The sequence below is a fragment of the Phlebotomus papatasi genome, chromosome 1 (genome assembly GCF_024763615.1).
Source record: "Phlebotomus papatasi isolate M1 chromosome 1, Ppap_2.1, whole genome shotgun sequence".
In the NCBI taxonomy this organism is placed as follows: Eukaryota; Metazoa; Arthropoda; class Insecta; order Diptera; family Psychodidae; genus Phlebotomus; species Phlebotomus papatasi.
The window spans coordinates 52307049-52331709 of record NC_077222.1 but is presented as its reverse complement, the minus strand read 5'-3'; the positions used below and the strand labels follow the sequence as shown (position 1 = coordinate 52331709).

The following is a 24661-nucleotide window of genomic DNA, read 5'->3' as shown; positions in this document are numbered from 1 at the left end:
CGTCAGATGGGAGGAGGTTCAGCCCAGATTAAAAAGTTTTTTTCTTGCCAGAGCTTCGATGCATCGAATTTTACGATCACCGAATTTGTTCATTGCGTTAATATCAACGTCGGTTCCTTACACTCTGGGTAAAACTTTTCGTAACATTTTTTTTGTGTTTCTCAGAGAATTTATTCATTTTTACAAGTTTCGTTGCACTTTAAAAGCTTTATTAAGCTTCGTGAAACTGTTTTTTTAGGACCCTCTTTTTACTTGCTCAAGCTTCATGTTAAATTCATTAACTTTCGTATATGGCACAATTACTTAAAAAATACAATTTTGTTAAACTTTTCGTGAATTTCTAATACAGCGCCCGCTCTCTAATCCGGATCGGCGTACTCCGGACGAGTTATCGACGGTTACATTTAAAATAATTTTGAGGTAATGTATGCATGTGTGTTCAGCAATGAAAATGAATTATCCTGTGATGTTTTTGTTTAATAAATGTAGTATAATTGCATAGAATTCTCTAATTATTTCTTTTTAAGCTTCTTTAAAACTTTTATTATAATTCTACAAAAAAAAACTTGTATTATATTTTCGAGACGTTGAACAATTCAAAAAATCCATCCGGATTACGAAGGGGGCACTGTACTTTATATTTCGTGAAACTTTATGAAACTCTTTTCTGATTTCGTGAAAAAGATCTTATGCTTTTCAATATTTGTTGTGAGTTTCTCAGATTTCGCAATATCAAACGCAAAACTTTCTGTCTATCATGTTTGACAAAAACCTATCATGTTTGACATTTTTTAATTTCACAGATTTCGTGCAACTATTTGACGGTTTTTTAGGTTTCGTAAAAGATTAATAAAAGATTTTGAGGATAAGAAAAGTAAAAGATTTTTAGGATTTCCTAATCTTCTGCTCTTGCACAGGTTTTTTTGTATAGTTTTTCAATTCCCACAAAGATATAGGGTAAAAGGAACGTCTATTGACACTTTAAGAACTCGTGTCAGCACCTATTGACACCCTACTCTGTACCATTTGGGATACGAATTTTGAACATCTCTGTTTATAGTAAAAGGTATATACACTCAGTCCCGGGATTACGCACATTTTCGGGACGGAAAAAAACGCGCGAAATGGCATTATGCATTGAGAAAATTTGTCTACTTTCAGGGGCTTTCTTTTGAATAAATCTGCCGTAGAACGATTTTCGTGCGGAGTAAAAGTAGTCAAAACAAAAAGATTCAACTGTTTGTTAGAATTGCATTAACAAACAGCACTTTTTGGCCAGAGTTCTTCAATAAATGGTAAGAATATTTAAAAATTTTACCTTAATAAAAGAAATTAAAGTTTTATTCTGAAGAAGAAGCACAGTGTTTTCAAATTTCCCGCTTCGTAACATAGTATACATTCAGGCGTATTTCAAAAATTATTTAATAAATTTACTCCTAATGGGTAGGCAATCTTGCGTAATTTGTATGTGCATAATTCCGTCAGGTGCATAATCCCGAAGTGCATAATGCCGGAACTGAATGTATTACAGAAAAAACGTTATATTACTTATATTTTACTAGATACATTAAATTATTTTCAACATTTTGACAAAAGTGTCAATAGGGGTTCCATGTCGAACAGACGTTCCTCCCCAAGAAACAATTTTTTCTTAATATAGTGTTGCAGAATTCCCTTAGTAAAGCATTATAGAACCAAATATCTCTTTATTTGCTTATAACGCTCTTAGTCCCATCATTGAGATTACTATAAGTAAAGTGGCGCACTCTTAAGGATCTTAAGAGCTCCTATAGGAATTTCTACAGAAAATTCTCACTTTAAGTCTTTTAAAAATGCACTAAAAGACTTGTTTAATACTTGGTTCCATAAGGCAGCTATTTTGCTTCTTGGGTCCGATCGTAGGATTCCAAAGTTAGGATCCTTGAGTTTCACAAAATAATCCGTAGGCATCGGTTTCTCCATATGAGTGACCCTTTGCTGCGAATTTCTATAATAATTCAAGATAATCTGATACAATCTCCAGTGTGAAAATCAAATAAATCTAACTTCTCTAATTCACAGAATAAGTGTTTTCTTCACGTGAGAACAATCCTTATGAGCTATCAATTGATCTTTGTGTCAATCTTAAGATGTTGAACGTGAACCCCAACAGAGCACGGAAATTCTGCGTATCTGTGTTTTCTTTATGTTGACTCCGTGAGCTGATAAACCTAATACGTTGTACATTGCTTTTATATTAAGCGTAATTTGCAAACAAATACGCGCAGAAATGTCTCTGTATCACATGTTATGCGTCTTTACCATTTGGGAATACCAGCATGGGCATATGAGTATGTGCCTTTGATGTAGTCTCATTCTGAATGAGGAGTTTGTGTTGATTTGAACTGGTGGTGGTTGACGGCATGCTTTTATTTGTTAAAATTGGAAAATACAATAAACAAGAGAGAGGCATAAGTTGCTCGAGAGCAAAACTCAATTCCTCATTCAGTGCTTGTCTGTCGTTTCAGTCCAACAGACTCGGTGTGACACTGGAGTGAGATTGCAATTGGAAGTGATTAAATCCGTTGTGCGCACAAAGAGTCACAAATTACATATGATATACTTGGATTAATCGGGCAATTCTAGTGCCACCCTAGAAACAAACTTCTACCATGGAATATTCCTTCGGATGGTTTATAGTCGTCCTGTGTGTACACCAATGTGTAGCACTAGCCTACAACAGTGTAGTTAGTGGATATCAAATTGGTGTTGGACGAGCTGACTGTACTGGTCCACCTGTTGAGATTACCTTTGTGAGCAATTTTATTGCATAAATCTCAATCTAAGATCTAATTCAACCTTCAGCTGTGCATCACTAACAAACTTCCTCTTATGCCTCTCTCTCTCTGTGGTAGATGGGATATGCTCAGCTATCGCAGAAAGGCGAAGGGATTCATCTGCGTCAATTCTCAAGAGCCTTCATAGTTGACGATGGACAAAAGAGGGTTGTGTTTGTGAGTGTGGATGCTGGAATGATTGGGAATGCTGTGAAGAGAGCCGTACTGCAGCACCTCAGCAAGGAATTTGGTAATATGTACAATCACAAGAATGTCCTCATCAGTGGAACTCACACTCACAGCTCTCCCGGAGGATTTCTCACCCACCTTCTCTACGACTTGCCATGCTTAGGATTTATAAAGGAAACCTTCAATGCTCTAGTTTTAGGAATAGCCAAAGTGAGTTATCTTCTCTTTTTTTTCTTATCCCTGTACCATCCTCCCAAATGGTTCTTTGTCTCTCGAGATTCGCCTCCACAGTGCCAGAGGCATTGACCAAAGCTACAGACAAAGAAGATGAAAAGATAGGGTTTCTCAGCTCGTAAATTCACCCCAAATTGTGTAACTGAAAGTATCCCTTCGTCAATTAAAACCGTACGATTTAAGAGGTCAAGTCGGTAATTTTAAAGAAAATCACAGCTCGTGAGAATGGCCCACAAACGATCATGGCATTACTCAATGGTGAAATATGGACTTTAATTTTTTTTAAACTCCTTGTAGCTCATTTAAATAAAGATCTTTGCATTTCAAAATAGGATATTAAATTCGTATGTCAAAAAATAATATTAACAAGACTTATAATTAACCATTAGACCTAGAAAAAATAATTAGAGAACTTTTAGTATGAGACCTAAACTCAAAAACACAAAATGTAGTAACAGTGCGCTCTTAAAATTCCAACCATAACGCATAGTTAAAGCTTTAGTTAATTATTACGGCAATTATCAAATTAATTACACAGTATCAACAGTAAATTATACACCCGAAAGAGACAAGAAATTTACATTCTAAAAACATTTTCGTAAAAAAGGAAAATCAGAGAAATTCTCACATATGTACGTACATATATTGGCAGAAAGAACTTATTCAATAATTAAGCATTAATTGAAAAATAATCTCAGGTTTAATTCACTGTTTAATAAATTAAATCTTTTGCCAGCAGTGTCTTTGATAAGAGCGATAAAACTTGATAAAGTAACTTATTTTTTCTATATGCATTCAAAGTTTTTAGAATTTGTTTTTCAACATTCAAAAATACATCTAGGGGAAAGTGCTCTCCCTGCGAACGTTCATGCCTTCGAATAATGTGAATTTCTTTTGTTTTTCGTAAAAGATTTACACTAAATTATCACGGAATTATCAACAATTGATCATAAGCTAACTAATATTTAATAGAAATGTGTAAGTTTCTTAGGAAAACTAAAAGAAAATTCACATTATTCGAAGGCATGAACGTTCGAAGGGAGCGTACTTTCCCCTACGGTTCTAAATATCCAATTTTAATTATCTAAAACTTAATAAAAAATAATAAATAATAAACATTTCTTCATGCCCCAAGCAAAGCATTTTACAATTAAGGGACTAAGGGAAACTGGGGCACCACCAAACACGGTGTACCACCAAACAGTAATTTTTATTTCTAAACTAAGGTAAGGTACTCTCTAGTCGGCCGTTTAACAAGTCGGCCACTATGTGTTCTTCAAGTCGGCCGGTGGAATTATTTATTCATATTATATAATTTTGCAATAATATTCCAGGAGTTTTATAACATCATAAGGTCAATAATTGTATAAATAACACAAATGACCGAGAATACAAATGAAATTAGACACAAAACATTAAAAAAATTATTAAAAGTCAGAGGATTCAAATTTACCTTAAGCAATATTGGTCATTTTTCAGCATATTTTGATGTTCTTTATAATATTCACGACATTTTTTCACAAAGAGTTATTCGATTTATTACCTGTACAGATTACTTTAGCAGTCAAATTTTGAGTCAAACCGCAAGTTGAGAACTTTAACTAACTCACTGTGCAATAAATTTATTTTCATTATTGATAAAAATATTAATTTTCTGTCTTAAATGTGAAGGTGTGAAATTTTAAAGTCATGTTCCTCAATTCGGCCGGCTAAATAAAAGAATAAAAAGAATTTTTCCCTTACAATTTTTTGTTTTCTTAAAATTACTATTCTTCAAAGGTTTTCTTTCTTTCTTTCTCAATATCCTTTTCTAGTCCGTAAAAACGTTACGGGCTTTTAAAATTTGAAAAATGGGTGGCCGACTAGAGGAACCCCAGGTGGCCGACTAGAGGAACCCCAGGTGGCCGAGTAGAGAAACGCTTATATTGAAGTGGCCGAATTGAGGAACACTCTACATTTTTAAAACATTTTAATTTTTTAATAATCTAAAATTATTTTATCTCCAAATAAAGTGTACAATCAGATGGACAAAGATCTATACTACAACTTAGGGTGAAAATTTGATCAAAACAGGCAAATTAAATGTCCTTTTACATAAGTTTTTCATAAAACCCATCCTTAAGTGGCCGACATACAGCCCCTTACCTTACTTGGACTATCAGAAAAAACTTGACAGACAATTATAACTTAATTTTCTTCAACTATTAAACAAAGCAAAAATCTTTCACTGATACTAAGGGATACCTTTTAAAGACTTTTTGAAAATATTTTAGTTTGTCCTTTTTCAAAAACTTTAAATACGCATAGAAAACAAAATAACCGTGATGTTGTGGAACAGATTTCAGGTTTGAAATTTTCACTTTGAATTGAATTTGAATTGAATTTGAATTGAATTTGAATTGAATTTGAATTGAATTTGAATTGAATTTGAATTGAATTTGAATTGAATTTGAATTGAATTTGAATTGAATTTGAATTGAATTTGAATTGAATTTGAATTGAATTTGAATTGAATTTGAATTGAATTTGAATTGAATTTGAATTGAATTTGAATTGAATTTGAATTGAATTTGAATTGAATTTGAATTGAATTTGAATTGAATTTGAATTGAATTTGAATTGAATTTGAATTGAATTTGAATTGAATTTGAATTGAATTTGAATTGAATTTGAATTGAATTTGAATTGAATTTGAATTGAATTTGAATTGAATTTGAATTGAATTTGAATTGAATTTGAATTGAATTTGAATTGAATTTGAATTGAATTTGAATTGAATTTGAATTGAATTTGATTTGAATTTGAATTGAATTTGAATTGAATTTGAATTGAATTTGAATTGAATTTGAATTGAATTTGAATTGAATTTGAATTGAATTTGAAAAAAATTGAAAAAAATTGAAAAAAATTGAAAAAAATTGAAAAAAAAAATTGGGAGTCAGAAAAAAAACTTTCTTTGACTTTTTAGAGCAAAACATAACTCAAGAAGGCTGTAGGCAAAATTTCGTTTTGGAACACCGGTGTTCTAATCATCCTTAAAGGATTAACTCAGAGTAATAAATTTTTAATTTTCAAGCCTAACAATTAAAATTAAACCATTATACATTTTTTAAATGAGGATCAATACTGTCAATGTTGTATCGAAGATCGAGGTTAAAATCGAGAAAATAAAATGAATATTTGATTTTTTGTGCATTTGGGACAGCCACTGAAGAAGATCCCCATCAGGATCGAAAGCTCTGGGCAAAACCAAAAAAGTGTTTTCATCTTAGAGTGACTAGCATTTTCATTGACAATTACCGGAGACATCCCTCTAAAGTCAATTGCACCAGTCTATCATTGATAGGACAATATTTTATAGTATTGTGATTACTAGGAAATATTACATCATTTCGAGAATACTTATTCAAGAATTCAAAGTTATTACTTACAAAATTAATATTTTCCTGAAATGAAAGTCACTTTGCAATTTATTCATAACAATTATAAAATAGAAGTAAACACGTAAACATCAGTTTGTCTCTAAAAATAAATATTTGAGTTTATTTAACGAAACTACTATTATATTGGGTTACTAAATTAAATATTTAACATCGCGACTAAACATTTACTTCAATTCTATATATTCAAAATCAAAATTATTCCAAAATATTTGCATTTCTCGTTACTAAAATGAATAATTTGAATAATTGATAAGAAAACAATTTAAAACTGTGGCAGAAATGCCAAAATTAATTAAAATGACAATGATCTAGCTGTAGCAAAGAAATTCCATTTTTATTTATTTTTTTTTAAATAGTTATCATTTTATTTTCAAATATAGACTCAATCTAATATTCAAGCAAAAATTCTTCGTGTTATCAAACAAAAAATCCGCCTGGATTATATACTTAGTTTATCTAATGATACTTTATTTCAAATGCTTTTAAATTACATGGAAAGAAATGGAAAACAATTGTAATTGAGTGTGGACTTGACCAAGAACCATTGAAACATAAGACTCCTACTCTCAGTACTATAAGCGCGTGTTGTTATTAGAAAAGTATCACTTATTATAAGAGTGTAAGAGAGGCTATTAGTGAACAAGTAAACAACTTCAATCAAAAGAAATAGCAAATACTTGGAAAGATTAGCAAAACAACAAAATAGATTAACTAATTATAGTATCTCTGATTTACAATAATGATATCAGAAACCTATTAAAGAGGTACATAAGCTTTTTTGTAATTCCTAATACTGTCTTACTTAAAGAACTTTGCAAAAAAAATATTTTTTGAAAATTTATGACCTGCGCACAATAACTTTTGTTTATAAACATGTTTTCAAAATTTCCCATGAGAATGAGCGAGATGACTAGATCTAGATCTCACTCACTCTCATTGAAACGTCAATAACATGCTTACTAAATAAAAGTTATTGTGCGTTGGGCATTATTTAAATTTTAATTATTATTGTTATTATTATTTTTATTTTTTTTTTAGTTTTTCAGTAAAATGTTAAAATATTCTTGACAAATGGAAAATGATAAAAGTTTGAACTATTATTGTATTTCTAGTTTGATTTAAAGGGATTTATAATCACTTTTTAGTTTATTTTAAGGGCCAAAATTGAATATTTTACTGACCAAATTACTTAAACACTGATTGAAAATACTTATTCCTAAAAATCTAGTACTGTAGATGCAGGTGACTTTACACTCTGGGGTTGACTTTGCATCCCTGCCTTTGGCAAGCTTTGCGTTAATTCTAGGACTTAAGGCAGAAGTGTGCAAGAAATCGTTGAAACCGAATTAACGTCAAAATAAGTTTGTTATAGTAGCGTTTTGACCATTGACGTACATGTTTCATTTGACGTTAATTCGGTTTCAACGGTTTCTTGCACACCTCTGACTTAAGGATTTTCAAGTGATCATAAGTGATCATCACTTAACCCTTTAAGGACAATTGGAACACCGGTGTCCCATAAAGAAAATATTTTTCCTGACTACCTAAAGTTATTTTTTTCTTATGTTTGTACATAATTGTAAAGTAGAAGGTTGAAGGAATCTAGGATATTTTTTGAAAATCTCCAGCTATTTTCGATACAGTAATTTTTTAAGCTCAAAAATGACGAATTTTTAAATTTTCATATAGAAAATTTATTTTATTTATTTTTTATACTTCTAATTTTTTAAGTATAACCGTTTTGGAATAAGAAAATACAATACTCAAACATTATATTTTCCATTAAAGTGAAAATTATCTGTTACTGGTAACGTCAGAAAAATTATTTAAATTTTTGAGCTATTTTTGTCCCTATCGTTCATAGAGATAAAAAATACACCAGATCAGACTATGTTGGCTTTTCGAAGTTTAGATGTAAAACGCTTCACAAGTTTTGTTTATCGGTTTCATTTTTATTGCTAATTTTCGGTCAGCGAAAACTGTCTTGTCGTTAAAGGGTTAACCCTTTAAGGTTGATTGGGTCAAAATTTTTCCTACGGGCATCTAAAGTTACGTTTTGTTCTAAAAACTGGAAAAAATTCAGACGCACGGTTGTTGACCCTCTCGACCCTAAAGCGTTAATGACGATCCAAAATATCATCCTTAAGTTCTACAATTTAAGAAAAGCTTACGAAAAGCAGGGGTGCAAAGTCATCTCCTGAGTGCTAAGTCCCTCACAATTATACGAGTTTCAGACCTAAAGCTTAGTCATATGGCTTAACTGCACAGAAAGAAACATTTTGTAAAAATGTTCGTAAATGTTTGTGAATTCCTGTGGGGGAGTTACGAAATATTCGTGAATTGTATAACCTACAAACATGTTCGTAAAAGTTTGTACTTCTTCACAAACATTGTTCGTAACTTGATCACTTGACGAGCATTTTTTGTACTTTTACAAACATTTGTTCGTAAATGTTCGTAAACACACAAAAAAATTTCGTAAAATTTTGTCATTTGTTCGTAAATGTTTGTTTTCCTGTCGAACATTTTACAAACGTTTACGAACAAATGACAAAATTTTACGAACATATTTTTGTGTGTTTACGAACATTTACGAACAAATGTTTGTAAAAGTACAAAAAATGTTCGTCAAATGATCATGTTACGAACAATGTTTGTGGAAAAAGTACAAACTTTTACAAACATGTTTGTGGGTTATACGATTCACGAGCATTTTGTAACTCCCCCATAGGAATTCACAAACATTTACGAACATTTTTACAAAATGTTTTTTTCTGTGTGCTATAATTTATTAAAGCACACAAATTATTATAATTTATTATCAGTCAAAATTTCTTGGAAAAATTTTACTTAGGATTGAATTATTAAGGGCAAATGTTCTATTAGATTCCAAAAAAAACAATAAAATTGTTTGCTATATAGGATTTTGAGAGTTTCGGGAACTGGGCTAAACCTCTAGTCTGAAGACCGCTTTACGGTATCTGAAAAACTTTAAAATCATGAACTATCTCACTGATATCTCATACCAATTTACAATTATTTCGAAAATAATTGAACTCTCTTAAATTATCTTTCCAGAGCATATCTCGTGCTCATAAGAGTATGACTGATGGTAGATTATTCATATCAGAGGCTGAGATCTTGGAAGTAAATATAAACCGAAGTCCATCAGCATATCTCAATAATCCCGAAGAAGAGCGAAATCAGTACAAATATGACGTCGATAAGACCCTAACACAGATTCGCTTCGTGACATCCAGTGGGAAGATCATGGGGGCCATCAACTGGTACCCCGTTCACCCAACGTCTATGAATAACACAAATAAACTTGTGTCTTCGGACAATATGGGATATGCTGCGATCTTGCTGGAGCAGGAGTACAACAAGGGGAGTCTAATAGGTCAGGGAGATTTTGTGGGAGCCTTCGCAGCCTCCAATCTGGGAGATGTTAGTCCCAATATCATGGGTCCAAAGTGCCAATATACAGGAGACTCCTGTGATGTCCTAACATCCTCGTGTCCAGCCAATGCTGGTCAGTGTTTTGCTTCAGGTCCAGGCACCAATATCTTCGAGAGCACAAAGATTATTGGCGATCGGATCTACCAGGGAGCATCTCGTTTGTTGCGACAACAAACTGGCCATGAAATTCTCGGTGAGGTCAACTACATCCATCAATTTGTCAATATGACTCAGGTTAAGCTCAAGTACGTGAATCCCAAGACAAAGGCTGTGGAAGAGGTGAGGGGATGTTTTCCAGCAATGGGATACAGTTTTGCCGCCGGAACAACAGATGGTCCGGGTGCTTTTGATTTTCACCAGGGCACAACGTCAGATAATCCTCTATGGAATGTCGTGAGGGATTTCATAGCTGAACCGACAAAGGGTGATATTGAGTGCCATCATCCCAAACCCATCCTCTTGGCCACAGGGCGAGCTACATTTCCCTATGACTGGCAACCCAAAGTTGTTGCCACTCAGCTCCTCAGAATAGGAGACACAATCCTTGTGGCAGGTATTTTACCCCAACCACCCATTCCACCCCTGAATCCTTCAAAGATTGCTAATTAGTGTTTGGATTGCAGCTCCTGGCGAATTCACCACAATGAGTGGCAGAAGACTGAGGAATTCTGTGAGAAATGCTGCTCTTCAGGCTCATGAGAAGGACGTTAAAGTGATTATTTGTGGTCTTTCAAACATGTATACGAGTTACGTGGCAACACCAGAGGAATATACAGTGAGTTTGGTTTTTTATTCAGAATGTTTGCTAGAACAAAGAAATCAATTGCATTATAGATAGCAATACTGCAATTCTGCAGGAACATGGAATTAAATGAGAGGAAAAGAAAAAAATTCTGCTAATACAGGGTTATATGGGAGATTATATTGATTTTACATGCCGATACAGTCTAATTGAAAGCTTCCTGCATGCAATAAATTCTAATTTTAGCGCTTATAACAATATTACCTTTCCTCTTCACAAATGAGGCAATTTTAATATACTCACAACTTGTGATTTATTATCAACTGATATAAATTTAAACGGTTTAATTTTTATATACCTATTATAGTTTTATGAAATGCTAATTAACTTTTTAAAACGTATTTCACAAAATTAACTAATTCAAATTACTTTAATATTTTATTTATTGCATTTTTATGGCACAATCGAAATATTTGCATTTAGTAATTAAAATTTGCACATTATTTATATGAACTATAAAAACAACTCTATATAATAAACTGCAAAAAATATTGCGTTTGTTTAAATTAAAAACCCAGTTCTTATTTGTACTACAAAACTCAGCATATTTGTAATACTCTAGGCACACTTACGATTTAAGCCGAGAGGCATCTTAACGTTATTATAATCAAAATAATTGTTTGACTAAATTCCCAACAGTTTCCCACTGACTAAGCCGTTACTCGTCTTAAACCGAGAGACAGATTAGTCAGAACCTTATGGAAATTATTTAAATGTAATTATTTTGATTATAATTACATTAAGCCGTCTCTCGGCTTAAGTCTTAACTAGTGTTTGCAGCACCGGGTACCCGGTTCCTAAATACCCGGGTACCCGCCAGAATTTTCCACGGGTTTAGGAACCGGTTCCTAGCCATGGAACCGGTTCTAGTATCGTCTTTTTTTGGATAATTTAACTGAATTTTACATCAAAACTGCCAAGAGTGCGCTTAAAATTACGCACAGCTCCATCATAAAATGGCCAAAATTCAGCGTAAAACTACGCACAGCTCAATCATAAAACGGTTGTGCATGTTTTCAGCACAATTTTAGCTGTAATTACCCGGTTATTTGCAAACACTAGACTTAACATAAGTGTGTCTAGGGTATAATAATATGGAACTACTATAGTAAAGAAAGGTAATCCCGATGCTTTTCATAGAGTGCGACTTTATCGCTTATTTTTGGACTGATGAAATATTTTTTCCCCATTCCAAATCAATAGAATTATTCTTTATTTCATTTAGAATCATGATAGAAAAAGAATTTTAGCAATAATATTAAAGAAAATTAATAAAATTATGATATTATTAATATATGCGCAAGAACCTTACTGCGATGCTTTTTTCTAACTCCGTTGAATTCGATCAAATTCGGATACTCATTTTGAGGAAAAGTTTAAGTTTTGAAAAATATTTGTTTCACCCACTTATTAAACCGATAAAAATTTAATTTTTGGTTTTTCTTAAAGTAGAATAGTTATATTATCTTACTGCAGTGATTAATTATGGAAATAAAAATTTAAATTATATTTTAAGTGGATTTATCGGAGTTAAATCGATCGCGGCATCCGAGTTTTGCAATCGTCCCAGTAACATGGCCTGACAGTATACCTTAGTTCTTAGTACATGATGCATAAAACGAAAGTTTAAGAAACGAGATCGTAAACAAATAAACAAAGCAAAATCTAGATATAAAATTTCTAATTTTTGCTTCTATAAATCAGTCTGCCAAATTATGAAATGTCTTTGCAATTCTTTAAATCAATCCATGTACTTCGTGAAATTTTTAATGACCTTTTTTTTATTTAAGTAAAAGTATTTCATTTGATAAATTACAAATATGTCTAGGGCATAATGCACAATGTCAAAACTTCGAAAGGGGTAAAGTCAAGGGTAAAGTGGTTAGAGAACTTCAGATCTAATTAGAAAATCAAGACTTTCGGAGAACTCAGCTCTAAAGAACACATAAGGATATATAAAATTTCACTTCTAAGTTGTACCGAAAAATATTTCAGAACACAGATATTTCGAAAGTTATAAATTTTCATAATACTTTTTATAATTTAACAAACCTTTTAGGGCAGAATCACATTGACAGTAAAATGCTCACTGTATTTCGATAATTTACGCATTTTCATTTCAATTCTTATGCAAATTCTCGATTACCGTATTATCTTATCTCATACTCGGTGGCACTAGGTGAAAATAATATACGAAAATTGAAAAAATAAAACGAAAATTCGATAAACGATGAGCAAAAAACTGTAAGATCGTACAGTTTTTTTATCTCACCATTTATCGAATTTTCGTTTTATTTCTTCAATTTTTTTATATTATTTTCACCTAGTGCTACCGAGTATGAGATAAGGTAATACGGTCATGGAAAATTTGCGTAAGAATTGCAATGAAAATGCGTAAATTAACGAAATACGGTAAGGCTACAGCGAGCATTGTATTGTCAATGTGATTCTTCCCTTATTGATAATAATATACTAAACTTATAAAGATTTATTCAATTTTTAAAACTCTTCAAACAATGTACAATTGCGCATAATTGAATTTGTGAAGTTGTTTAGTCGTGGAAATATTCGATTTAACGGGTTATGTGGGTCACAAACACTAATGACTAGGTGTCTCTCGAAAAATTGGTTTGATAAATTAAACCTTAGCTAATTCAATGCATTCATGAGAGTTAAATACTAAAAAGTGGCTAATAATTTTTAAAAAATCATTCAATTTGGAGCAACAATATCGTAATAACCTGACGATCCTAGGAACACTGCCGATCGCTGGTGGTCTTCCCTTTTTTTCCTGTTAGCTAATGAGTGAAACAAATACTTGAACAGTGGGGATTTAAAAAAAAAAAATAAAATTTGGATTTTTGGGAGATTTTTGTAAATAGAAATCATTTTTGGCGTATTTTACATCACGTTTCGTTTTGTAAAATAAATTTTGATCAAGGCAGTAAAAAACCCATCGTTCAAGTACGAGTTTAACTCATCAGCTAACAGGAAATACTTAGTTTTTTGACGTAAGATGAATATACCTACTCTGTGAAATCTTGGTCCACTGCAAAGTAAGTTTTCTTTTTCAAAAACCGTTTCCAAAAATTAGGTCCCAACGACTGAATTTTTAAAATTTTTTATGTAAAGTTCAGAAAATATAGTTGAAATATTTTACTTTTATATGTTTTTAGAGCTTTACACAAATTTTTTTTTAATTTTATTAAAAAAAATGCATTGTTGAATTGCATTGAAAATATATTGTTTTTTAGTTTGCGTGACCCACATCACGTAACTTCTTAACAGACATGGGGTAATTTGTGATGTTTTAATTTTATTTATTTGCATCTCTCTTCAATAAGGGAAATATTTAAAATGTTTTGCTCTGAGAAATTATTTAACTCTCTGCAGTTTTATCAAAGACTGAATTATTCCATCTTCAAAAGAAGTGTTATTTTTCATTTACCAAAACCTATTATTTGTACGAAAAGCCTCTTAGCTGATTTAGAGAAAGCAGAAAAGGAGAACTGAAAGGAAAATGGGCGGCCAATCAGATAATACTTAGGAATGATTTTTCTCTTCATACTTATCTTTATTACTTTTTATGTAAGAGTGTACCTTTCTAAACATTTCTTTTTGAAAAATTTCTTGAGAGAAACTCTTCAGAAAATTCTAAAACGTTCAAGAGATTCGTTTTAAGAGATACAAATTTTGAAAATTAATTTAGTTAAAATTGGTATTTCCCCTGACTCAAAATTTAAATATTTTTTAGCTTCCTTTTTCTAATTAATACTGTGGTTTTTTCAAAAGATTCGAAAGGTTATCCTTTAACAAGAATTAAAGCCTCAATTTCATTTATTTTGGAAGAAATTGAATTTTAAAATTTCTGCTTACCATATTTTGCTGTAGAGAAGCAAAGGTTTTAAATGAAAATTACTGATGAAATTACTTACGATGAAATTACTGATCAAAATTAATTAGGGGGTTCTTGGGAGACTTTTGAATTGAAGGTTTTTTCCCCTATTTTTGAATGGAGTGGAACTTATCATGATAAATTCTAGCTCCACAAACCTATTACGAAATGAAATTACAACACGATAAGGCTTACCCAAGAAACAATTTTTTCTTAATATAGTGTTGTAGAATTCCTTAAGTAAGGCACTATAGAACCAAAAATCTTTTTATTTACTTATAACGCTCTTGGTCCCATCATTGAGATTACTATAAGTAAAGTGGCGCACTGTTAAGGATCTTAAGAGCTCCTATAGGAATTTCTACAGAAAATTCTCACTTTAAGTCTTTTAAAAGTGCACTAAAAGACTTGTTTAATACTTGGTTCTATAAGGCAGCTATTTTGCTTCTTGGGTAGTTCGATTTAATCGTTAAGTTTGAAGATAGCCCTATGCGTTCTTAATGCCGCTATTCCCAGCCTAGTCTCTTCCTCTCGCTCTAAAGGTAGAAAAGTCAAATCCACAACAATAGGAAAACGCCCTATTTCGTAAGTGCCCAAATCGAATTCAAGATGTCGCACTTCCCCCTATTCAAATTCGATCAATAATTACTATAAAAAAAACAGATCCAATTTTGTTTTCAAATTCTCATCATCCTGGCTGATAAACGGTGAGATATCGACTTCCGGTCTTCGATGACCCCTCCTCAAATTACATTATTTCTAAGCTAATTTCTTTGTTTTTCCCCCATCCCCTTTATGCATTCCATATACCCCTAAAATAAGTCAAAAATGAGGTTTTTCTAACATTGCAAAAAAATGGCCCTAGCGATTTCAATGATTTTTGGATATGTTTTGTAGTTAGTCCGTCTGAACATTTCGTCTTGAGACACCTTTCTCCAGAAAAATCGCCATCTTGAATTATTTAAGGTCAAGGCCTAATTTTCACCCGATTTGTTCAATTAATTAATAAAAAAGTTAATGATTGATTTTTTGAAACGCTCTTCTTGAACAATTTTCAACTTCAAGATGGTTTTGTTGTGATTTATAGACAAATTTAATTCGACAATAATTTTATACATATCGCTCCTTGAAAATTACAAGGGGTCAACTCACTTTTTTGCCATTTTGAGATTCTAATGCATTTAGAAAGACAATTTAATAAATTTTCAGATGATATAAGTCATTAAATTTCGTTATTAGAAAAGTCTTTCAAAATTTTAAGCTTTTTGATTTCATCGTTCAAATTTTTGTGAAACAGGGGACTAACTCAAGCAAGTTGATCCCTTGTAATTCTAATTTCAGCAAAATTTGTGCATGATTTAGAACGACAAATAGCTAACTCATTAAAAAACATATTTTGAAAGGTAAAAATATAAAATTTTCGATGTTTATATTCACAGCGAACAGACTGAGCTTTTCTACATGGTCATTGCTTTTTTACGCGTTCATTGCTTTTTTACACATGGAAAAAATAATCAAAAAATTGTGGTACCAAACCAATTTTTACACTAATTTGATATTTTTTCCGCATTATGAGACAATATTCTTTGAAAAGAAAATTATATATTAGTAAAATTTTCCGATTATAAGTACCTTGAGAAAAGAGCAAAGTGAAATTGACTGGTCAATTGCTTTTTGCTCTTAATTCGAGGTTTTTAAATTTGGCAAATTTTACTAATAAATCATTTTCTTATTAAAGAATATTGTCTCAGAGAACGGAAAAACATCAAATTGGTGTAAAAATTGGTTTGGTGCCGCAATTTTTTGAATATTTTTTCCACGTGTAAAAAAGCAATGACCATGTAGAAAAGCCCAGTCTGTTCGCTGTGATTAGTGCTCATATAAATAGAAAAGAAATAAATTGTTTTTGTTCAGTCATTAAATTGAGATACTCATTTGCACAAAGTTGAATCTTTCATGCTGTCTCCTGAAAAATGGCTAAAAATTAGTTGGCCTCTTGTAATTTCCAAGGAGCGATATGTACCAGAAAAAATTGCGAAAAGGAATACATGGCAGAGCTCCTTCTCGGGAGTTCGAGCAGATCGCAAAACCAACGCTTTGCCACCCCTTTTGAGCTTATGACCTTTTTTTGCAGAGTCAACGGTACGAAGGTGCATCGACACTTTTCGGACCTCACACCCTCACCATCTATCTGGATCAGTTCTCAAAGCTCGTCCAGTCGATGCTGAGTGAGGAAGAAGTCGATCCTGGTCCAGAACCAGCTCACCTGGAAGACAAGAATCTCCTGACACTACAAACTGGTGTCCTGTATGACGGTCATCCATATGGGCATGATTTCGGGACAGTCAAAGTTCAGCCAAAGCCACGATACATTCCCGGGCAGACAGTGCGAGTTGTGTTCATTGCAGCTAATCCGCGGAACAATCTCCTCCATGAGGACACATTCCTACGTGTCGAGAGACTTGACGAGGCGAGGAATGAATGGAGAACTGTGGCCACTGATGCAAACTGGGAAACACTGTGAGTGGAAAGCCTTTGTGGGATATAACTGGGAAAATATTCAGGCAATTACTGAATTCTTGGCATTGCAATTCCAGATTTCGATGGACCCGAGTCTCCATGATTCTGGGCTTCAGTGATGTGGAAATACTCTGGGAAATTCCACAGGGGACACCAGCTGGCAAGTACAGAATTAGCCATTTGGGATACTATCAATACATTTTTGGCGGGAAATTTCCCTACAATGGAACAAGTCAGGTATTTGTCGTAGATCAAAAAGGTTAATTACTCCTTCCTGGCGATGACTGCAATTTTTTTTTCTGCACAGAAAATTGTGCATGAGAGAGCGAAAGATAATTTATTTATCAGAAGAATGTATGTGTTTTAATGCTAGTCAATCAATTGTGCATTGTGTTTGACTCTATCTCGGATATATCAATAAAATTATCGCAAAATACTTTGTTGTGTTTTTTTTTCACCATCATCGGAATGCTAATCAGAGAAAATTATCATGAATCACTAGAAGAAGTTCGTTGGTTTCAAATAAAAAAAAAGAAAAGCTTTGGAGACTTTTTTTTCAAATGATTTAGCCAAGATATCAACCAGATGTATGTACTTTTAATTTTAAAAGTAACGGATTGTGTCGAGTTGAGGGAACTCTTTCATTACCTTCCCACATTGCCGAGTTCTCTTTCCCAAAAAAAAAGTGACACAATGTTTAAATTTAAATTAATGTTTTGTTCTACCGTGAATTTTCATGGTCGACACCAAATATTTGTCCAGCACCGAAAATTATGTTTACACGGAATCACACGGAGAAAGGAATTGCGTGTGGGAAAAAGCTGATAAGAGAGATTCAGCACAATGTGGCAAAGAGATAAAAAGGCCGAATCTTTTGGGTACTGACTTATTCAAAAGGCAATCCAGGTTGAAGATAATTAAAATTACATTCGTGTGGCGAGCGATTTAGGACGTGCTTCAATTAATTTTGCATCTCTCCTGCAGACCTTCCCCTTTCCCACCCCAAGAGACTCCGAGGATACAATGAGAAATTTTATCACAGTTCCGACACTCCTGTGTCTCATAATTGCAGCTTTGGTAATTAGATTGGTGGACAGTACGTGCAATGTCTGCTCACCCACTTCAAATATTTCCTGTGAGAGTGAAACACAATTTAGATTGTGCTCTGACGGTAATTAAGTACTGGAAATTAATTACTTTCTTGCCAAATTTCTAAATTATTGTTCTGTTTTTTTTTTACATGATTTATCCCAGGTCTTCCAGATGCCAATTCACCACTGTTCAATTGTGCCACAGGGACTGTTTGTAATTCAGACACTACACAATATTGTGCGACCGGTGCTGTTCCCAGTTGTCAGGCGTGCGGGACGTGCACAGCTGATGGAAGATTTGCTTGTACGGGATTGAATACGTTCGCCCTGTGCCATGGAGGAACCATCCCTTCGAGCGACACGTACACTTGCCCCATCAATACCGTATGCGATGTCAATGCTGCTTCTCCTGATTTTTGTTCAGTGGACAATGGCAGCATCGTAACATGCAATCCAACATCCACACAACCTCCAGGTAAGAATTTGTGACTCGAATCAGGGATTTGTGCATACATTATGTGCTGAAAGTTTTCAATGAAGCTGTGGGCCTGTGATTCAATCGATTTGAGAGACTGGCGCGCTTCAGTTCACAAATTCAGACTATATACAAAAAAAAATTATTCTTCCCGGACAGAATTTTGTGCTTGATATTCACAAAATAAATGTGACACAAACAAAATTTCCAAACAAGCAAAATTATTTATATGATCAGTCCCTACGGGATTCGCCAGATGGGATTTGACAACTTCCAAAATACGAGTAAATTTCTTATGACCCTAAGAAAAATCGAACCAGGGACATATGTATTTCCAAGCAAGCGCCCTAATAATTTAACCCATTTTATACCCTTCCAAAAAATTAAAAAAAAAAAATTTTTAAAAATTCAGAACACAAGTTGCATATCAGGAACTTTGTTAATAGCGTTAATAGTCTTTTCGAAAAAGTTCGTTGATAAAGCTGTCTTCAGACTAGAGGTTTATCTCAGTTTCCGAAGGTCTCAAAAACCCAAATAGCAACCAATTTTATTAGTTAAACTTTTCCAAAAAATCTTGACTGATAAGGAATTAAAGCAGTTAAGCCATATGGGGTAAGCTTTAGGTCTGAAGCCCGTATAAAGAATTAGATGACTCACCAAAACTGTTTAACTTTTTTGATCAAACAGAGGTCCAATTCTTGAACATAACCAGTCACAACGGGTTAGAGACTCGTCTTTGTTGATTGCTTAGTTAATCGAAAATTTAGACATATTTAGCCAAAACCAATTTTTTCGTACAACGCTCTATTTTGTCTTAATCTGAAACACTTTCCCTTCTTTGAAGCAAAGAGGGAAAATTATCTTCATAAAATATATTAATCAGTCAAAACCAGTCAAAAAATTTTCTGGCTACACTCGTTAAGTATCACTCAGTTTTGATTTAATTTTGCTTAAAATTAAAATTATGAAAAAGAATGTTCTAAGATCATTTCCGTATATAAATGAAAAGATCCACAAACCTTCTGTCTAAAACGTGTTAGGAAATGAAACTTTTGAAACAGTTTTCGAGAACGAGAATACGGGGAAGTGGGGCACCTTTGAAATTGGGATTTTTCTCTTATGTTTAAGTGGAACTGAGCCATCTCATGCAATTTAGCTTCTTAATCTGTTTGTGCAGGTAAATTATATGAAAAATCCCAATTTCAAAGGTGCCCCACTTCTCTGTAAGCCAATTAGCATTTTTATTCTATTTACTAAGAATTATTCAGCATAGGGTAAAATGAGCTAATTTGGAACCATTTATAATTTGGGAAATTTAAGACTTTGTCACTATTTCAGATGAGCAAAGACCGCGAAATAGAAGAAAAAGACGATTACAAAGAACAGGAACAGCTTTTCTTTCTTTTGAATCTCTAAAACAGTGAGAAATTCTCAATTGTCCCAAATTGTAAATGGTTCTAAATTGCCTCATTTTACCCTACCTTTCGCAAGATGTGAGTTTAAAATTTGAAATAACATTTAAACTTTTAGGGCCAGTATATCAACAGTGATCCAAAATAACGTTTTTCATTGAAAATACTCGATTTTGACGAAAATTTCTCACAATAGATAGAGGCCATAATATTCACTCTTTCTTAATTAAAAAATACAATGAAAGTAGAATAAATATTTTTTTTTAGTTATTACAAATGCTATGAGAGCATGAGTAATTTTATCTGAATTTTCTGAATTGAAAATATGACCCATATGCAACATCTACAAATCAAGTCGTACTGATGGGTTCATGGGATCAACAAATGTCCCAATTTGCAAGATAGGCCAAAAAGCTGTTTAAATTGATCATTTTAGTTAAATATAGATACACAGATACACTCATTTATTAAGGGTATCCAAAATCAATATTAATAACCGTATTATTATCATCATTTTCAACCGCTTATCCCTGTTGGGGTCGCGGATTGTTATAATTATTACTATTATTTATAATAAAAATATATACATTTTACTAGGGGGAACTGGGCAGTAGTAAACATGAGGTAGTTGTAAACACTGTGATTTTTACTGCTCTAACTCAAAGAGAGAGCCGTTATATAATCCGTTTTATCCAACTTGTCTCTTCTCTGAAGCTTAAACGGTAAAATATATCAACTTCCGGTTTTCGGTAACCCCCAATAAAAAGACAATATCTCCAGATGTTTTTTCTCTTTCCCTCCATCCCCTCCATCTCCTGAAATCCATGTTTTTTTTTATTTTTCCCAAAATTGGCCCAAGTTTTTTCAATGATTTTCGGATATGTTTTAGAGGTAGTCCAGGCGAACATCTCGTCCAAACTTACCTATTACTGGAAAATTCACCATTTTAAATTATTGAAAATCAAAGATCAATCACTTTGAAGGGCAAATTTTATCAACCGATTTGGTTAAATTTGGATTTTTTGGAAACATTTTGACATTTCTTATCCGGCCAGATCAATTCCAATCGGTAATGAATTGGTCAAACAATCGTAATTGATTTATTTTTCTCGAATATCCGTTTTCACTCGTAGGCATGTTACTAATGACAAGACCCCTCTAAAAAGCACACTTCTTAGCCAATTTTATAGTTCAGAATTGTTTTTCGATTTATGAATGAATTTAATCTTTAACAAACCGGTATATTCCAAAAAAAAAGTATATATATTAAAAAAAATATTTACGAATAGCTCTATCTCGTGAGTTCAAGCTTTGCAATTAGATATTAAGTTTCAAAAAAAAGGACCTATAGCTACTAATCGAGATCGATCATTGGGATCCTTGTAGACTAAAGACACGGTCAACATGAGTCCAATAGAAATAAAATTCTATCTCAAACTTTCTGGATCAGCAATATCAAAGCAGTCGTAAGGTAAATGTGCCAAATTTCGGTATAGTTGCATGCAAGCGTCAAAGTCTCAAGTTTGAAATGTAATATTTTAATTACAAATTGATTTTTTTTTATTCTTTCTTCTGAAAGAGTGTTGCTGGGAAACTTGTAAACAGTTTATCGTCTTTATTTACTCTAAAATCATTCTTAATACATTTTAAAATGAATAAAAATATAGACATAGCTTTGGTACCCTATTTCGGCCACCTTCATTTTCATAGTTCCTTGCCCTTCGGGAATTCTTCCAATATCTTTTTCACGTCATCTCGTTTGTCGAAGTTACATTTTTTGTAATTCTTTTGCATTGAATAATCTCTTAGAGTACGTAAAATCTAAAAGTTCATAGAAATTCGAGGAACAAAAAAGGTGGCCGAAATTGCAAGCTGGCCGGAATTTGGCACATTTACCCCAATACGTTATAAAACTTTTAATTCTCGTCCGAGTGATTGCCGTATTTCTGCGGCTCCTATTCGTAATTTCCATCTTCAGGCTGGATCCTAGAAGCAATTAATTTGTTTCTTGAACATTCTTAATTTTTAATTCTTATCATTCTCTATTTTTATGTTCCTCTTTTTTTTTTGATTTTTTTTATCACAATTGTAAAAAGGATGAGCCTATTCTTGTGATTAAATAAAGTAATAATAATAATAATAATAATAATAATAATAAAACCACTTAATATTTAAAAGTTTAGTTATTCAAAAATAATTCACTGTTTAAAGAGTTAAAATTTATAAAAAGTCTTGGTAAAATTTGGAACCATCTACGAGTAATCGATATCATATGCAATTCTCATAACATCATAATGCTTAGTGGATATTAGTTTTTCATTCAAAATTCGACAGTTTTTATATTCCATATGCTTTTTACACGCATCCATTGAATCATCGGACATGCAAAAAAGCTCATGAATATTATATAATCGCAGGAAATAAAACTTTGTTTTCTTCCATCATGGGATATATATTTTTTTCAATACTTTACTATACATTTTGTCCCAGGTTCTCTTACTCAATAATTGCTTATCTTTGTTGAATGAATCATATCGCATCTGGTATCAAAAATAGGATTTTGCTGTGTTAAAAAATTAGCTAATAGCGCAGCTTTCCTTTGTTTAATGACAAATATTGCGCATTGGAGATAACAAGAATCTTTAAAAAAAAAACTATTTCGTGTTCAGCTATATAAACTTACACAATCAGCGAGATCATTAGAATACAAGATATGCATGTTATTATTTACTTTATTAGTTTAATGAGAAATTAATTTGTTCAAGTGGTATTATTGGTGATATCTTAAATAGAGATGTCACATAAAAACGACAATGTATTAAGTTTTGAATTGAAATATTTTTTAACTTATTTTTCAAGAGTGTTGTGTCGAACCTTAAAAAATATTTTATCATATTTTAGTTTATTTGGTTTTCTATAAAATTATTCTTACCATAAAATTAAACAAAAATAAAGATATTGCTTTGCGTGGTACATCGGACACTAAGTTTCTCGAGATCTCGAGGTTCCTTGCCCTTCCAGAATTCAACCAAGGGTTTCTCGGTAGAATCTCTTTTGTATAGGTGATGCTCTTTCCTTTCTTTGGCAATATATAACATCAAAAGATCTTAAAATTGACGGAACTTTGAGAAATAAAATAAGTGTCCGATATTGTATGCTGTCCAAAATTAGGAACAGTTGCAGTATATGAATTTCCATTGGGCCTTAAACATACATAAATATAATGATCGTGCAATATTATACTTTTTCTTTCCGAAATATATTATGAAATAAAATTGGATTGGATATATTAATGTAACATTTTTGATTTTTTTTTTTCAGATACAACACCAACAACCACAACGACAACGACAACGACAACTTCAACAAGTACATTGACTCCGACAACATCATCAACTACAACGACTCCTATAACATCAACGACGCAATCAACAACAACAACACAATCGCCAACAGATTGGTGTGCTGATAAGGGTACTATTGGGCGGTATCCTCACCCACATGATCCAGATTGCAGATCGTGAGAAATATCCATAAATTTATCCATAATTTTATTTAAAAATTACCTCTTTACTTCTATAGGTATTACTATTGCTTTGCCAGTGAAGGATCACTTGCTGGTTCGACCTATATCTGCCCAGGCACAACAGTTTTTAAGCCTGACATTCAGCAATGTGTTACATCCACGACCTACCAATGCCCCGACTATGTAACAACCCCAATTCCGTAAATTTCAGTAAGGTGGTAATTGCCTGGGAAATTCAATGGGGAATATGCCGAGGAGACCTTTCATTCTCTGCCAGCAATAATGAATGAATAAAAATTATTTATCCTCAAGTGGAGGGAAAATCGTTTCATCTTGTTTATTCACCTTCCACTTGGCATTTATATAGCATTCCAGAGCGTTACACGCGAGACGGACAGGTAAGGGTATGGAAAATTCCTTTTGAACTCTCAGCTTGAAACACTTTTCTTGTGATTAAATTCCACCCTGTCAGTGTGGTTGAAGGCAAAAAAATATATGCCAAAGCCAAACGGATTCAACCTCCTGGAGGCATCCATCTGTTGCTGGTGAGATAAAACAAAGACAGGGGCCTCACGCAGGAGGACGTGAGTTTCCTTTGAATGCAATATCACAGAGAAAATGCTAATGTGAGGTATTTTAAATATTTTATGGCACAAAACTTATTCAAAGGTTCACAACCCTGGTTACTACAGATAAAAGTTGATAAAATTAATTTAGAATTGTGAAACTAAATAATAATTCTGCCTGAATTAACAGATTTTTCGATTTCTTGTACAAACTTCGTAGGGGAAAGCAGGGC

At 32.7% G+C, this 24661-nt stretch overlaps 2 protein-coding genes across 2 annotated transcripts; both read left to right on the top strand.

The window, feature by feature from the left end:
- Positions 1–2411: 2411 nt before the first annotated feature.
- Positions 2412–17794, top strand: LOC129806039 (neutral ceramidase-like). Its single transcript, XM_055854356.1, has 6 exons — positions 2412–2792; positions 2895–3215; positions 9761–10694; positions 10765–10916; positions 16973–17358; positions 17436–17794. The coding sequence occupies exons 1-6, from the start codon at positions 2652–2654 to the stop codon at positions 17620–17622; spliced, it is 2121 nt and encodes a 706-aa protein (XP_055710331.1). The 5' UTR covers positions 2412–2651; the 3' UTR covers positions 17623–17794.
- A 409-nt stretch (positions 17795–18203) lies between these two features.
- LOC129806033 (integumentary mucin C.1-like) lies at positions 18204–24178 on the top strand. Its single transcript, XM_055854344.1, has 4 exons — positions 18204–18529; positions 18613–18924; positions 23658–23856; positions 23919–24178. The coding sequence occupies exons 1-4, from the start codon at positions 18382–18384 to the stop codon at positions 24064–24066; spliced, it is 807 nt and encodes a 268-aa protein (XP_055710319.1). The 5' UTR covers positions 18204–18381; the 3' UTR covers positions 24067–24178.
- The last annotated feature ends 483 nt before the right edge of the window (positions 24179–24661 follow it).